This window comes from Equus caballus, chromosome 9 (assembly GCF_041296265.1).
Source record: "Equus caballus isolate H_3958 breed thoroughbred chromosome 9, TB-T2T, whole genome shotgun sequence".
NCBI lineage: Eukaryota > Metazoa > Chordata > Mammalia > Perissodactyla > Equidae > Equus > Equus caballus.
Genome location: NC_091692.1, coordinates 2,750,763 through 2,768,823, shown reverse-complemented (window position 1 = coordinate 2,768,823; position 18,061 = coordinate 2,750,763). Strand labels below are relative to the sequence as shown.

General features: G+C 42.3%; 1 protein-coding gene across 1 annotated transcript; it reads right to left on the bottom strand.

The window, feature by feature from the left end:
- Positions 1-1,503: 1,503 nt before the first annotated feature.
- On the bottom strand, positions 1,504-18,061 carry PSKH2 (protein serine kinase H2). The gene is made up of 3 exons (XM_023649339.2): positions 17,910-18,061; positions 12,872-13,538; positions 1,504-2,158 (listed from the first exon to the last, which is right to left on the bottom strand). Exons 1-3 carry the CDS (start codon positions 18,059-18,061, stop codon positions 1,853-1,855), a joined length of 1,125 nt encoding a protein of 374 aa, XP_023505107.2. The 3' UTR covers positions 1,504-1,852.

Genomic DNA, 18,061 nt, shown 5'->3' with positions numbered 1-18,061 from the left:
TTATACTTATTACATGGTGGGTATTGGGAATCATCAAGATATTTGATTATATGATTCTGGAAGAAACCAGTGCTAACCAAAAAGAGCTGACAGTAGAGGAGTGAAGCGAGATGATCACACGCTCCTTTGTAGATTCTGGCGGGTGATGAGTGCTAACACTAGAAAAAAATTACCCTTGTCTGATTCTGCAAAATCTCATTGTCCAGTGAATAATGCCCCAGTTACACTATGAGTTTCTGATGGATAGAAACTGTATCTTAAGATCCTTTTTTTAAATTTTCTTGTAGGAAGATGAGATCTACCCTCTTAACAAATGTTTAAGTGAACAAGACGTTATTGTTGACTACAGGTACAATGTTGTACAGCAGATTGCTAGAGCTTATTCATCTTGCTTGACTGAAACTTCACACCTGTTGATTAGTGACTCCCCGTTTCCCCTCTCCCCAGCCCCTGGCAACCACCTTTCCACTCTGATTCTATGAGGTTGACTTTTTTAGATACCTCATATAGGTGGAATCGTGTAGGGTTTGTCTTTCTCTGACTGGCTTATTTAACTTAGCATAATGTCCTCAAAGTTCATCCACGTTGTTGCATATTAAAGAATTTCCTTCTTTTTTAAGAGCAAACAGTATTCCATTATGTGTACAGACCACATCTTTGATCCATTCATCTGGCAATAGACATTTCGGTTGTTTCCACATCTTGGCTTTTGTGAATAGTGCTGCAATAAACATTGGAGTGCTAATAATTTCTTCCAGATCCTGATTTTAATTCTTTTGGATAAATATCCAGAAATGGGATTGCTGGATCATATGGTGGTTCTATTTTTAATTTTTTGAGGAACTTCCATATTGTTTTCCATAATAGTTGCAAAGTTTTGCATCCCCACCAACAGCGTGCAAGGTTGCCACATGCTCATCAACACTTGTTGTGTTTTGTTTTGTTTTTGCTTTTTGATAACAGCCATTCTGACAGGTGTGAGGTGATATACAGTTGTGGCGTCTATTTGCATTTCCCTGATGTTTAGTGACACTGAGCACCTTTTCGTATATCTGTTGGCCATTTGTATTTCTTCTTTGGAGAAATATCTGTTCAATTCCTTAGCCCATTTTTTAAACTGAGCTATTAGTCTTTTACTGTTGAGTTGTAAGAGTTCCTTATATGTTTTGGAGATTAACCTCTTATCAGATATGTGGTTTGCAAATATGTTCTCCCATTCTGTAGTTGCCTTTTCATTTAGTTAATCGTTTCCTTTGCTGTGCAGAAGCTTCAGTTAAAGGTAGTCCCACTGGTTTATCTTTGTGTGCCCTATATTTTACAATTTCCACAAATACTTGCTGTCTAAATATGAAATTAACAGACACTTGTAACTATCTTGAGTGTTACACAGTGGTTATTAACATCACACACTGGTCTCAAACATAATCAGTAATTTCAGGATAAATACAATTATTCCTCATATCTAACTATCTCTGCTATGTCCCTGATTCGTCATTCCTTCACACACACATACCTTATTCTTATAATCTCGTATTTTATTTAATGCACTTAATTCTTAAGAGATTTTCTTCATCTTCTACTTCTAACTATGTAAATGTATTCAGTATTTACTATACCATTCATCTTCTACAGCAGTGTATTTTGGGGAAACAAACACAGATATAGGGAAAACAACAGACCAAAAAATGTTACAAGTAAAGGTCAACGTTATCCAACCGTAACCACATGCTCTCACGCCCTGGAGCTTTAGGGTGCCTTAATCTAGCTGAAATAGTTCTCATGAGCTAATGCCATTAATGAAGTTGACGGATCTCACTTCAAGTTGGATAAAGTAGTTTTAAAGGTCATCTGCTCACAAGAGTGAAGACAGTGGTGACTCTTCTACCCTTAAGCTTCTCTTGCTCCACACACGCTTCGATTTGTGATAAGAACGTGACCGAGAAGACTGTGCAGATCCGGGACTCTCAGAGTGGGGAGATGCCCTCCGCATGAGGTTCCGGGAGATGACCCTCTGAAGATTCTTCATGGAAGACGCTGCAGCCATCGTGATCACCCAGGGATGGTCCAGGGCCTGCCCAGCTGACATGCGATGACCAGCCTCCAAAATCAGTAGTTTGTCTATAAAGTCCTTCGCCAAGTGAGAAATACTTGGCCAAGGCTGAGAAGAAAAGTAAAAAAATAACATAGAATAAAATAAATATACACACACACACCCATAGAGAATCACGTTCTTAATTATAAGGATCAATGCATATCAAATCTAAAAGCCTTTTTCAAATAAGAAATTTGAATACTATGTCATTTAATACATGGTAAACCTAAAAATCCACTTTAGAGAGAGGCAAAAAAAATCTCTATGGCAAAAACGAAATACAGCACAGAAATTCTCTTCCAAACTCTGTCCAGTGAGTGAGCATTCCTTTCAAGAAATCCAGCCAGAGTGCTGCCATTAGCAATGTGAGTTCCCACATCACATTTACACGAGCCAGACAAGGCACAGCGGTTGTCGTTGGTGAACTCACCAATAGCAAGTTAGTATTCATCACATTCTTATCCTCTCATGGAGTCCCTGCAACTCCAGGAATGAGCTAGAGTTGGAAGTGGAACGGATTGAGAAATCATCGACTGTTCTCTCCTTTGAAAGCTTGCTCCGGACGCCGGACGCCTCTATCTCCACAGTCTGGAGAGACAATTGTAAGAACTGTAGGACGCTTCAGCACACGATCCTCCCGCAGTGCGTTTCCTCTCAACACACGGGGCCGTCACTGTTCCCGATCGGCTGACTACAAGTGGGATTCAGCATGTAGCCAAGACGTGACATAGAGCAGTATGTGCGACTAGCTAGCTGATGCTTTAGGGATCTAGCGCTATTCTAGGAACATTTAAGCTTTTGCACATGCTTCAAGTACGACAGCAGCAATTCATAGTGACTTTGGGAGGATGAGACCAAGAGGGCCTTGCTTTATACTCAAACTTGTTTTCTGCATTACCTACCTATGCATAGCACGTACTTAGAAAAAAAAAATATTTTTTTTATCCCTCGTCATCTACAAAGAAGAAACATCGAGAAAATTGCCCTTGCATTTGCTGTATCTCAAACAGCAATTTCTAGTTGATGTGTGTTTTCAAAATTGTACCTCCCAAGAAAGAGAAGGGAATTCTTACAACCTATTGTCTTTGTCCTTGTATGAGGAAAAATCAGACTCCATCTGTAGACATCACACTCTCTAATCTCTTAGCACTCTATTAACCCAGAATTTGAATGCAAAAAAATCAGGAAAGGAATTTCTCCCTTTTTTTTCACTTCAGTTTAATTAGGTAAATTAGATAGGAGAAGTATTTATCCCAAAAATAAAATGCACAAAGTAAACGCACACATTTGCCAAATACTCACACACAGGGGAAATAAAATGTACACCTGCAACTCTAGACAAAGCGTATCAGTGGCTGGCACTCACGATGGCATGTCCTGTGATCCTGGCTAGACATCTATTTGGCCCCAGATCCAGACACGTTTATCTGGGCTCAGAACTATTTAAGTGAAGGTTAAATTAGATGCTCCAATGGAACATTATAAGACAAGCAATTGAATTTTTCTGGAAATAATATAAAATACGTGCAATGAGACTTACAGAGAGCTCATTGAGGTGACCCCAAATGAATACACATTTAAAATGCAGTAGCAGAAAATAAGGCAACTGGTATCCTGGGGGAAAAATTCTTCAGCCAAAGCTCATTATTCAAACTCAAATTAATTTCATAAAGTATAAAAGAGATTAATATGCATACATGTATATATTCTATAAATGAATAAAAACTGAGTGTGCATGCTCAAAATTTTTTGACTGATAGTGTTATGTGACCAAAAGCAATTTGGAGACCACCTGTTGAATCAAATTTCTACTCTGGACCAGCTGTCACCTGATGACATCACTCAGACCCTCTACCTGATTTCACATCCACTCTATGTTCAATGAAGCTTTCCTCATAATCTCTCCTCTTTGACTTGGCCGTCCTCACTCTTTGCTGTGAAGATTCCCCTGACTGGCCCTTTCTCAGCAGTCCCAGGGAGTCACCGCCCTCAGCCAGCCTGTTAATCCATCTTAATGTGGAAAATCTTGACATTGAAGTAAGTGTGCCTGGACTAGACAGGCTATCCTTGCCACACTCAGCTATGAATCTCAGGGTCTCAGTTTTCATCAGAAAAATGTGGACCATCGCATCTCTTTCAGAAGATTGCTGTTGGGACCAAATTAGACTAAGTATGTGAAAAATGATTTTCAAAGTATGAAATAATATGTAGATTTCTGTTATTCTTGTTCCTGTAACTATTAAATCACAATTTGACTCCCTCCTCAGCTCTTTTGCGGACACGTTTACCAACTGTATTTAGGAAACCGGAACATAAAAATTATCCCAAACTTCTCAGACCAATTTCACTTACTAATATCATGATAAATGAGGGCCCTCAAAAAAAACATTTTGTGTTAAGAGATAGTGAACCATGTAAAAAGAAAGGTAGCACTTTTTTTTTATCCCAAAGTCACTCAATTAATTTAGTCACAAGTAAACTGTAATATCTGTGGACAATTCAGGCTTTTTTTTTTCCCTTTTTTCTTTCTTCCTTTCTTCGTCTGATTCTTTGCATATTTTCCTGTCTTCAGTAAAAATTGGCTAAGCTGTTTAAAACAACAGTCACAAAAAAAAGTATGAAACTGAAATTTAATGCTAGCAATTGCACGATTTATTCACGTTGAAGGAATAGAAGGAATTTAGAGGGATAATATCTTATATTCTACAGATGTCTTGACCCTTTCACTTTAAACCAGGAAGTAAGGAATGATTTTAGTTTATTGCTTTCCAATTTCTTGGCGAACAATTTTCCTCCTGATATGCACCCAAGTGCAGGCCCTTTAAAAGAGTCTGGTTCTCTGGAGCCTACTTGTTCTCCATCAAAGTCCTCCAGCTTCTGCTCAGGCTGGTGCTCCCTGGCCATCCTGTAGTGTCCGTTCACTGGCTCTGTTCTCCACTCCATCCTTTCCTGCCTCTTCCTTGTTCTGGCAACCAGGCCCTACCTCCTTCTCCAATTTTCTGCATCAGCTCCCAGATTGAACTGTCCAGGGTTCTCTTTATCTAGGGGTCACTCACAGCTTTGTATCCTATGGTCTCCTTCACTCTCCTCCTCACTCCGAGCCCCGGGAGTCCCCATGGCAATCCCCGGCACCCCTCCACGAGACAACAGAGTCCCACATTCAAGATCCACATTCTCCTTCTCTTCTTTCATGGACGTCGATTAATAGAGCCAATGTAATAGCCTCTGCAGAAGACAAATAAATATACAGAAACTGGCTCAGTAACTAGTTTAAAGAATGAATAATATCCCCATGACTAGTCAAAGCTTTCATTTTTCTTGGCTCCTTTGCAGAAATGCCCACGGAGAATCATTAGTAACAATCATGGTTAAAAAGCTGGACACCACAAACACACACACACACACACAACATATACGCAGTCCCTGAAATTCTAGAGGCACAGCTTAAATTTTAAGAATGGTAATTAATGTTGAAATTTGCTAACTATAGAGCTTGCTGAAGTATAGGGTAATTATCAGTGGATTTAATTATAGAGTTTCAGAAAACTACAAATATCTATTTTTTTAAGTAGATGGATCAGCTAGCATTCAAATCCTTGAGCTGAGAGCACTAAAGTAGCATTTATATCCTGAAAAACAGTAATTTTTATTAAAAATTCCTGCTGGTGACAAGCCTCTGACTAGCATTTCCCTTCCTTCTCTGAACTTCAGTGGACGGCCTTGGAAGGACCGTACTTAAGCTTTGCAGTTAAATTTTACGTGAATGTGCCCAAAAGTACTGACTGACTCTCCATGACTTTACTAGCAGGAGACTGCATAAAATCATTCTCACTCATCTCAAGAAGTAAGAGATTTTGTCCACCATCACTATGTCATAGATATTTAAAATGTTTTCTACCCAATGTGCAAAGCAGACTTTAAATTGTATTTTATCTTTGCCAAAGCAAACTGTTCAAAGACGAAGCTTCGACTGATTATGTCAGAATGCTTCATCTTCTGGGGCCTTTGTAAACCTGGAAAAAGGGAACAGATACTCACAAACTTATTGTAGGTGACATCTAATAAAAAGTGAAGAAAGACCAAATTAATTCTACCCCAGGGTCATAAAGGGGACATTTTTGTGAATTAGGAGGTTCTTGACATGAGGCAAGCCTCTCTCCCCGTCCTTCACGCATAAGGAAAACTCTGAGATTTAAAGAGGATTGGAGAGAGCTTAATTTTTTGAGCACCTACCATGTTTCAAAGCACTAAAAGTTAAAAAGAGAAGTGTTCCATTTTCCTCAAAAAAAGAGGAACATAAGAAGAGAAACGAAAAATTGAATTAGTCTTTGAAACTGAATCAGTGGTTGACCCATCCTTCTATGTATAATCTACATTTAGAACTAGCTCCTATATTATAAACCTCATGAACCATAGCGTAAACAATACAAGCATGATATTAAACCCAGACATTTCTCGGTTTGTAAAAACTTTATTCAAACAGTTCTTTTCTCCTCAACTCCATGCATCCTGTTGATGATGTCAAGGTCAACATGTGCAGCATAATCAAGGATGCAGACAGTTACTTTCCACGCTAATCACTTCCCTTACGTAAGGTCAACATCTACACGCTCAAAATGAAATGCTCCACTGTTTTAATTCCTAGAAACGCTGCTTGAGACTGAGTTTAAGAGAAGAAGATATATATTGGTCCAATTTAAGGTAAATTAGAGAAGAGATGAAGAAAGGGATAAGCAGAAAATGAAGTATGTTTTGAAAGATTTTGTAACCATTAAAATTATTTTCCATAAAACAACTTTTAAAGAAAAAATGTCATTAAAGAATATTGAGCACCATGTTTTCTGTGAGCATAAGAATCTTAGAATTAAACCACAGGAATGAGAACCAAATTACCAGAATTATGGCCTAAGTGAAATATGATGCAATGTTCATTATTGGAATTCTAGTCATGATGGAAAGAGAATGAAGGGGATTAAAGAACTAATCCTCTGCTCTCCTCTCCTTTTTTCCTACTTCATGACTTGAAAAGAGAAGATATAGTAAAGGAAAAATAAGAGAAATTAGTGGCGATAAGGAGATAAAAAAAATCAGGGTCATGGCTGGTGAGTATAATCTAGCAGATATGTTAATTCTAAGGGAGTGCACCAATAATTTTTTTTTTCTTTTCCTGAGGAAGATTCACCTTGAGCTAACATCTATGCCAGTCTTCCTCTATTTTTTAGTATGTGAGCCACCAGCACAGCATGGTCGCTAACAGAGCAGTGTAGGTTCTCACCTGGGAACTGAACCTGGTCCGATGAAGTGGAGCACCCTGAACTTAACCACCAGGTCACCAGGGCTGGCCCCAATAAACTTGTTTCCTAACAGTACAGCAATCATAGGTGAATCTAAGCACATGGGGACCATTTTCTATCAATATGCATGTGGGATTTTTTAAAATATGTTTTTAATGCCAGTGTTTATCCTTGTCAGCTGGCTAATATGGTTATAAGACTTATTTTATTATCAGTTTATTTCACACCAAAAAAAGATTACTGTGATACAGTGCAATATAACTAGACAAGAACATATGATTCCCAACTCCTTGGCAAGAATGTGTCATTTATCATCAGCATTAAAAAGCTAACACCACGCTTTTCTCACTATTCCATTTAAAAGATAAAAAAGGTGCACTCAATAAGTAAAATTTGTACTATAAAATATAAACATTTACCTCATAACTTATTTAAGCAAAATTCAAACTTTCAGCCCTACCGTTTCCTATATTAATAGTGGTAATAACAGAAATAGCTAACACATATATAGCCCAGACCATATTTGTACTAACATGTGGAACTATTCTAAGCTCTCTACGTCTATAGGCTCATTTGATCTTCACAAGAACCCTATTAGGTAGACAATCATTATTACTGTTTTACAAATGAAGGAACTGAGATACAGAGAAATTAAGAAACGTGCCCAAGTCACACAGTTAGTAAGCGGCAGAGCTGGGAGTGGAGTCCAGGCAGTACTGCTCCAGTCTGTGCCCCTAACCACCACACTGCCCCGCTCTACAAAATACCCACTTAAATCCACATTCCTGTGCACACCAATGCTCTAAAATTCTTAGTTTTTACTGTCAATTTATTCCCATGTGTGTAATTTTGCATGTGTCGTTCTGTCTACCTGGAACGTGCCAATCTCCCTTTCAGAAGCTCCAAGACGCAGCACAAACGTCCGCTCCTTCATGAGATCCAGCCCAACTTTCCTCAGCAGCGACAGGCTCTCTTCCCTCCCTCTGTGCACTCTGAGCCTCTGTTTCTAAGTGCATCAAAGCAATTATATGTGAAGAGATACTTGACACTACTTGGTCTCTCAGACAAGACCACTAGACCCCTAGGAGCAGGGACATGAGCATTTTCACGTGGCTATTCCCAGAACCAAGCATGCCTCCTGGCCCAGGAAGCCCTGACCAGGAGGAAGGGAGGAGACCACAAGGATGCATTCAGAGGGTCTCAGGAGAATCGTGGATGAGCCTCTTACTTACCGTCTCCAGCATGAGCCCTGCCCCTGTGCTGAAAGCCATAATGGTGGCATTGGCAATCAAGTAGAGAGGGGAAGGCCCCTCTCACAGTGGGAGGGGATCTCTGCCCTCTTCCACCCCTTTTCCATCGTCTGCTGTGTCTTTCCACCCTGCTTGCCCCTCAGGCACTGCAGGAAACAAGTGGATAGGAGAACCCGACCCCGCAAACCCAGGGAATAAAGTAAGTATGACATTCCGAACCATCCTCACATTCCATTATTAGTCTAACAAGTTCAGCAACTAAAAATATTAATTACCTAATGGTTTTCCTTACTATAACTTAAAATTTGTAGTCTCTGCTCAGTGCAGTTATAGTGGAGACACATTTACTCACATAGCTATAGATCGGAATCTCTCATAATTTTCAAAAGCAATCTGTTTTTTTGAAACGCATTCTCTATGCTTAGCTCTTTGTGATATCCTATTGGAGAGGGAAAACACAGTGGAGTCTCAGTGTTCAAGGAGTCTACAGTGTCTTAGGGAGATGACATATAGACTAAATGTCAAAACGAAAGAGATTTATTATAATCCTCAACACCGTTCAGAAAAGGGAAAGAGCAGCCTAGGTGGAAAGCTCACTGAAGCTTCGTGAAAAGGAATACGTTTCACACCAAAATCAAGAAGAATCAAACGTTAGTATTATGGCTCATTTTTTGCTTGTACATGGGTGAGATTAGAGTATGGATCTGCCAGGTACCTAGTAAAATATTTGCTGTTTACATCAAATGCATCATTCCTCTTCATCGTAAGCTGCCGGAAGCCCAGAGAAGAGGCCTCAGATGAAACCCTCCTTGTTGGCATCCCTATCTTGGACTTGAATTTCTATTGTTTTGTTGTTTTTTCTTAAAGATTGGCACCTGAGCTAACGACTGTTGCCAATCTTCTTTTTTTTTCTTTCTTTTTTTTTTCTGCTTTTACTCCCCAAATCCCTCCAGTACATAGCTGTATATTCTTGTTGTAGGTCCTTCTAGTTGTGGCATGTGGAACGCCGTCTCAGTGTGGCTTGACAAGTGGTGCCATGTCCACGCCCAGGATCCGAACCAGCGAAACCCTGGGCCGCCAAAGTGGAGCACGGGAACCTAACTACTCCGCCATGAGGTCAGCCCCTGAATTTATATTGTTTAAGCTACCCAATCTGTGGTACTTTATTATGGCAGTGCGAGATGACTAAGACACTTGGTAATATTAGAGGAAAATGTTAATAAGATGGACATGGGTGCCTGACAAGCATGGGGAAAAAAGCCAGGGGGGATCTAAATCCCATAACTTGTTATAAGCAGCCACGCTCCTGCTCTGTGATGGTTGTTGTCAGTACTCTGGGGCCACAAACAGGCATTTCCTCCAGAAATCGAAGTGCCGCTGCCGTGGAGATGATGTCAGTGCTCCACCCACACCCTGAGCTCATCTTTTCTGCGTGTACCCACACCTCTCTCCTTTGGAGTGCTCTGCTTCTAAAGCCCAGCACCTCACTCTTTCAGCAGACCACCTGGGGCTCCTGGAACCACTTTGCCTGGATCCCCAGAGAACATGAGAATTTACCATCACCTCTCCACCAGCACCACTGAGAGTGACGTAGGTGATAGGTGTGTGTCTGTGTGTCTGTGTGTCTGTGTGTGTGTGTGTGTGTGTGTGAAAACCCAACTCATGTGTGTCAGGTTGGAATAATGCAGAGGAATAACTTCCCTGCAAGACGAGGCTGACTCCCGTGGCCTTGGCCCCCTCCCCTTCCTTGTCCTGCTTCCCCCACTCCCGTCACCCATCTCCCTGGGCGTCTATCCCTAATCAATCACTTGCACAGGAGTCCTCTTCTCAGGGCTGCCTTTGGGGGAACCGGACCTCAGAAACCTTCTAAATTAAACCTGACAACTTTTGGACTTTGGACACTTAACACAATATACTGTTTTTTTACACATCAAAAAAATAATTGTGATATCTGGTCTGAGTGTGGCCCCAAGGGACCACATCCCCAGTTAGTCACACCCTGTGTGGTCTCCTCCCACGTGGAATCTGGGCTGGTCTGGGGCTCACAGTAACCAATGGAATGAGGGCAAAGCGATGCTGTGCCATTTCCAAGCCCAGCCTTGAAAAGGACTGGTAACTTCCACTGTCTCCCTCTTGGAATATTCCCTTTTGGAAGGCCTAAACCGCCAGGTAAAAAGTCTGACTATGCTGCTGGAGAGACCACACAGAGAAACCCTGCGAAGAGAAGGAGGCCTGGAGATGGAGAGAGAGGAGAGAGAAAAAGGCCCAGCGGTCCTGCTGACCTAGCTGAACCCAGCTGTCCAGCCATCCCCACCAAGATGTCAGACACTTGACGGGCCACCATGGATATTCCATCCCCGTCAAGGCCCCGGATGCCTGTAGCCCCTCCAACATCACGTGGAGCAGAAGACTCACCCAGTGGAACCCCATCAACCCACAGAACCAGGAGTCATGATAAAACACTGGTTACTTTAGCCACCAGGTTTGGGGACGGTTTGTTATGCAGCAATAGATAACCAAAACAGAAACATGCATTCTTTGTAAAGAAAACAAAAACAGAAAGCAAAGATATTCAAATTATAAGGAAGAATACCAAAATGATCCATAACCTCCAAACCAGGAGATGAGCTCTGTTAACACTTTATTATATTTCTTCCAAGCCTTTTCCCTATGCATGCATTTTCCAATGCGATTCTGATAACACTCTAAACACAGTTTGCATTCAGCTTTTTGTTCACTTGGCAGCATATTGTGAACATTTTCCAATGTCCTTATAATTTTTAAACATGCATAATTTAGGGATGACCATGCTCTGTCATACGACTGTCTCGTACTTTATTCAAACATGCTCTTAGGGTTCTTTTCCATTTGCCACTTTTGTAATAGAGCTCAGATGAGCATCTTTTTACTGAAACCTTGGCCACATCTGGGATTAATTTCTTAGATTCTTAGAAGTGGAATTACCACATCAAAAGATACAAACTTTTTGAAGTTCTAGATGGGTATTTTCAAACTACTTTCCAAGAAATCTGTAACAATTCACCCTCTACCAGTGGCAAATGAGAGGGCTAATCTCTTAGCGCCCTGGCAGCGATGAGTAGAGTTAAGTTGAGTTTTTCGGGTTTTTTTAATCAATTTGAAAAATCAAAAGAAGAAAATTTTTTCATTTGCATTTCTTTGGTCACGAGTGAGGCTGGACATTTTCCAAACTTTCAATAATCAATGATATTGCACTGTCTGTAGATTCTTTCCTATTTCCCTATGTCTCAGTTCTCAGTTGTCAATTGGTATGAGTTTTTTAAAACATGTACATGGACAATAAGATATGAAGGCTCTGTCAGAGAATGGAAAATATTTTTCGATTTGTAATTTAGCTTTTAATTTTGCTTAAGATGTTCTTCATACAGATGTTACACTCTAAGCAGATATAATCATAACTATCAATACTTTGCGAGGAAAAAAATCCTTGTATAGTTAAACAAAAAATAAACTTGGTCACTTGCTCAACGTGAAACGAATTTCCTATTTTGCCTGCTTCCCACACACAAGCATGGTAACTTTCCTTCCATAAACAAAACAACAAAAGGTTAACACATTCCTGAACACTGGCTGCTCCAAGTTTAAACAATGGATAAATATTTGACACAAGCTGTGAGCTTAAATGTTTCTCTATGGAAACACCACTTCACTAAAGGGGCTGAGATCATCTCGATTTAAGGAGGAAAATCTCTCCCCAAACACCGCAGCATCCTGCTGGGCTTCTGAGTACACATCAGTCGACTCAGCTGGCCCAGGGTCTGCATGCTGAGTTGGAGAATAAACAGCAAACAAACTCCCTTATCCACTTGATTGTCAGTGTCATGTGCTAACCACAGACAATTTCCATAATTGGGGCTCTTGCTGCCCTGAGACCAATGGCTCTCAGCCAGGAATGATTTTGCCCCCCAGGGGACATTTATCAATGTCTGGAGACAATTTGGGTTGTCACAAGTCAGGGAAGATGTATATCTGATATACCTACTAGATATCAGTATTGACCAGCAGCCACAGTATCTACTGGTGTCGGGTGGTTATCTAGTGAGATGCTGCTATGCATCCTACAATGCCAGGACAGCCCCACGCCCATGTCCCCACCTCACCCCCAATAAAGATTCATCCAGCCCCAACCATCAATAGTGCTGAGGTGCAGAAACTCTACCTCAGCCCAACTCAACAGCCATAAAATGATCTCTTACCTCTCGTGCATAATCATATTTGCCTTTCAGAATCTTCCTGTAGAGCCTTGTGTGGCTTTCATCATCAAAAGGCAGGAATCCGCTAAGTAAAACAAACGTGATCACGCCAAGAGCCCACATGTCCACTGCACTGGTATAAGGTTTCCTCAGCAAGACCTCGGGGGCTATGTACTCTGGGGTCCCACACAGTGTCCTCATTGTCCAGTCACCACTTTTGTTCCCAGAGTGTGCCAAACCAAAATCCGTGATTAAAATTTTCGACTCTGCACCTGGATGATAATATAAGAGATTTTCGGGCTTTAGGTCCCTGTGAGTGATTCGCAATGCGTGCAGGTACCTGATCCCATCAGCCACCATGTGGAGGATTCTGACCGCGTCCTGCTCTGTAAAGGACCTCTGGGTCATGAGTCGGTCGAAGAGCTCCCCTCCCGTGGCCAGCTCCATCACTATGTAGACTCGATCCTGGGCCTCAAAGATCTCCATGAGCTGGACAATGTAACGATGCCTAACCCGCCTCAAGACGGTGAGCTCAGATTCACAGGCTTCTCTGCCTTCTCTCACTCTGGTTTCCATCACCTTTATTGCAAAGGGTTTCTTGGTGGTCTTCTGCTCCACCCTGACAACCTTGCTGAATTTGCCTGCCCCAATAAGAGCCTTGATGTCATACCTGTTGGGAAGAAAAAGCAACTCTGTTATCCTCAGAAGTGATGATTCTCAAAATTATCTAAGTTGATGATTTATATCATCTTTTCTATCTTTATATTCCCCATCCTATTTCCTTGCTTATCATTCCTTAACTGTGTTTATTATTTTTGAAAGCCACCCCAAATCCTCTTTCAAAATGGAGGCAAGTGAAGGGCCAGTCTTGTGGCACAGCGTTTATGTTTGCATGCTCTGCTTCAGCAGCCCAGGTTCGCCAGTTCACATCCTGGGCGCAGACCTACTCATTGCTTATCCAGCCATGCTGTGGCAGGAGTCCCACATATAAAGTAGAGGAAGATGGGCATGGGTGTTAGCTCAGGGCCAGTCTTCCTCAGCAAAAAGAGGAGGATTGGCAGCAGATGTTAGCTCAGGGATAATCTTCCTTAAAAAAAAAAAAAAATGGAAGCAAGTGATATAAAAGTAATTAGTTGGTAGAAAGATAAGTAATCTTAATAGCTACCATTTATTATCAATTTATTATGTGCTAGGCATTCTTTTTTAATTCTTATCCTTACGATATTCCTACTGATGATATAATACTATCTCCCTCTTTCGGATAGGGAAATTAAGGATTAAAGAAGCTAAGTGATTTCCCAAGGTCACACGGATTGTAGTGGAAATGGATGGAATTTAAATCCAAACCCTTCAAATGATTTTCACCAAAATTTCCTTGAGAAATTTCAGGACCTCCCTCTACCATATTCTTTCCTCCCTCCAGCTTTTGTTTTTATCATTCGTCAACAACAACCACCAAATCAGGCGGAGAGAATAAAAAGGAAGCTTAGTCTTGTTTATAACTTCTCAGAAGAGAGAAGAAACCATATCAGGAGACAGGGCACAACGAGTAGGCTTATTCTGGATGCTTGACCGGGAGCTCTCAGGTCTGGGCACATCTCATGTCTGGTCCACAGTAGCTCCGTAACAGATGACCACTGGAAAAGTAAGCCTGCCTGTTATTAGGGCAGGTTTCCCGTACGGTTTCAGTGGTGGGGGTGGAGTTAGGACCACCCTGCAGCCAGCAGCTTTGCATCTCCACACTCTCCCTCCCCCACCATCCAGTCACCTCCTGCACTTGCAATTTCTACACAGCAAACAGAATTTTAACACGGGTCGTATGTCAATAATGTGTAAAACAATTATCTCTCAGAAAGGCCAGGAAGTCAGCTAGGATTTCAAAGGCTAGGGATCTTAAACTTGAATTACCTGTGTAAGTGTCTATGTAAACTTAAGAATCCTACCAAATGTAACCCTCTACCTTTATTTAAGAAACATTGAGAAAGTGCCTGACTTAGAATCATGCTTTTACAGCTGGAAAGAATATAGAGAATGATTTAATCCAACTCCTCGTTTTACAAATGAGGAAATTTGAAGCTGAGGTTGGCTAATCAGTCATTCAAGTTGAAGAGTCAGGGTTAGAATCCAGATATCCTTACCTGGATCATAATTCGGTGCTCTTCCCACTTTATTAAAACTTCTTCCACACAAGGATGCCAGAGAATGGAACGTACTCGGGGAGTAAGCAAGGAGAAGGTAAATCTTTAAGTGACATCCTCAATGCCAAAGATTCAAACGGGAACACCAATCGTGCTTTAAAGACCCTTATTTCTTTTTGCTGAGCTTAGTCTTCCTAAAAATTTTTTTTTGTCTACTTACTTGTTCCTTATATTCTGGTGCTTATGAAATAAAAATGGCATTTGGCTATACCAGCCTGCAGAAAACAGCTTTGTTCTATATGGTGCATTTAATTTTCTGGCCAATTACCTTATCAAAACAGATTGCAGTTTAGTAATCCTAAACAGCTTCTGTCCCCTCTTCTCCTTCCAGATCTGATTTTTATTCACATGCACTCTCAGTGTGATTTTAAAGATGATCACAGGCATTTCAAATTCTATTGTTTTGCAGACCAACCTAGTTTTACATTACGTCTAATGTGGATGGAAGCACTTGCAAACACTAATTTATCACTACGCCCTCAAAACCACAGGCAAATTCATTTGCTCACAGAATTAATCATCAGAAAGCAGATGAATTACCATTTCTGAGGAACTACACTCTTTTGCTCAAATAAAAGGAGCTTTATTCAATACTGCTAAGGATCTTCATATACTAAATATTTGAAAAAACGCCTGGAATTTCACATTGGAGGAAACAGTAGGCCTTAAGCCAAGATTTAGAGCAGTGGAAATAAATGGCTTCAGACAATAACAAAAGTCCCATAACAAATTCCTGAAGCTGCAACCTTGCTTCTGAGCCCTTGATGGCTATGGATGTTGACCATTTTTATGACTTGAGTGGCTATATCTTGTGCAATGCCCTACACAAAGGAGACAGCAGTAAACGATGACTGAAGGAATCATTCACTGAATACATATTATTCCCAAATTATCATATACATTTTGAAAACATTAAGGATTGAATCAAGCATGGGAGAACGCATTTACAAGGCTGTTCCATTTCCTCCACTTCCAGTCCCTACAGAGCCACCTCAAAGTCAACTTTGTAGGTGATGCAATTTTACATCATCCCAAAGAGGATGGAAATTGAAATTATCACTTTAACCTCAGCTGCCACCAACTGGGAATCTTTTGAACATGGATAAAAAAATAAAACGTGGAAACAATAAAAATATCACAACCTGTTTGATAGAAGCAATTGTAATGAATTCCCAAGAAGAAAGTGAATATAGTCAGGTTTAAATTCTATCCTCCCCCTTCTGCAAGAGTTATAGTGGAATCACAACAGAGAGGAAAGACAACTGTGTTCTACGCCCAACTCTGCCACCAACTTGGACAAATCACTTCATCTCTTGGGGCTCAAATCCTCATCTGTTAAAGAAGGGCCTTGAGTTAGTCTCTAAAACCCTTCCAATGTTGAGATCCTCTGCTTCTATGGCCCCTCACACTCTGAGGGGCTGGGAGCACCCTGGAGGTGGAGGTTATAAGAGTGGATAAAGACTAGCACCCAGTGGCCCTCATCTCCCTGGCTACAGACGACCAGCAATGCCATTTAACCAATTCAGTCTTGACAAGACCCAGTGTCCACTCTGCTTCAAGTTCAGCTGGATCAGCCAGCTCTGTTCTTCTCTAAGCTTAGCAGCTACTGGACTGATCCTCAAGTCGTCCTTGGACTAGAAGTTCCCAAGGAGGCCAGAAAAAGTCTCAGCGTAGACCCTGGTCAGAGCACTGTGATGAAGTGAGCATGCAGTTGTAGGCCTAGAAGGGTCTCTGAGAAGCCAGGGGAGCCACCACCACTGTGTTTCACCAAACACTGCAGAGTGGAAGGTGGGGGGGGGGGGGGGGTGGTCCATGATTTCCTTCCTCAGTGTGTCCAACATGGTGCACTCTGAGGAAATTGCTCCTCAGGCCAACCAAGGTGCCCTCTTTGCTCATTTCCTACGTAGAGTCAACTAGGTTTTGCGTGTGCTTCACGAAGACAACGGTAAGCATCACACTGACATCTAAATGAGGACTCGTGCCATGCACTGTGCAGCAAGGTTCACATGTCTGACTTTAATTATCCTCACCGCATTCTTATGCGATGGATATCAGCATTCCCATTTTACAGAGGCAGAAACTGAGGAAGGGGAAAGGCTGAGGAACTTTCCCAATGACACACGATGGAAGAGACAGGAGAGCATCTCAAGTCTGGCTGATCGGAAGGCCTGTTTCTATTCCACTAACTGTGATCTCCTTTTCTAGAATTTCGTACAGATCCTTCACAAACCAGGCTTGTCTGAACCCAGCCCCGGTTGGCTGTGGCAAGGCCCCCTAGGCGCGATGGGGGCCTGGAGGCCCTCCCCACCCCTACTCCCACCCCAGGCATCCCTCCCTTTCTTTGCGGCTGCTCCTCTTCCTTTCAGTCTGAATTTGCCCTGTCCTCTGACCTGCCTGCACAGGTGTCAAAGAGGCTGCACTGGACACTGGTTGAAAGGGCAAGGAAGGCTGTATTCCAGACCATCGCGACAGGGAGAGAGATGGACTCAGCTGTCAAAGGCAGGAGAGTTTGAAGGCTGGAGTGAGCTCCTAGAGAATCCCGGAGGACGTTAGGGGAGGGTGTCAGTGTGATGAGGACTTCTGAGCGTTGTGGAAGTTAGAATCCGGCCTGCCCGCACACATTGTTCAACAGTGGCCCTAGCTTTCCTTCTTGATTGCATTTCAAAGGCACGGCGCCCAGGTCCTTGAGAAGACACCCCGGGCTGTAGATTTACATGGCCAAGGAGCGGAGAGGGTCACGGGTGGTCCATCAGGGGCCTGGCATCAGAAAGGAGCCCGTCTGGGGTTAGGGAAAGGAGCCCACCTGTCAGCGGTCCCCTCCGCCCGCCTGCTGCGCGCCTCACCTGGCTAGGACCCGGGGCTCGAACCGCGCTCGGAAGCGCGCCACCCGCATCCTCCGCGCCGCCTCCGCCGCTGTCTCCGGCCTGCCTGCGCCCAGACCCTCCCGCGGGCCCCGCGGCCCCGGGGCCACCTTCGTGCTGGCGCCGCAACCCAT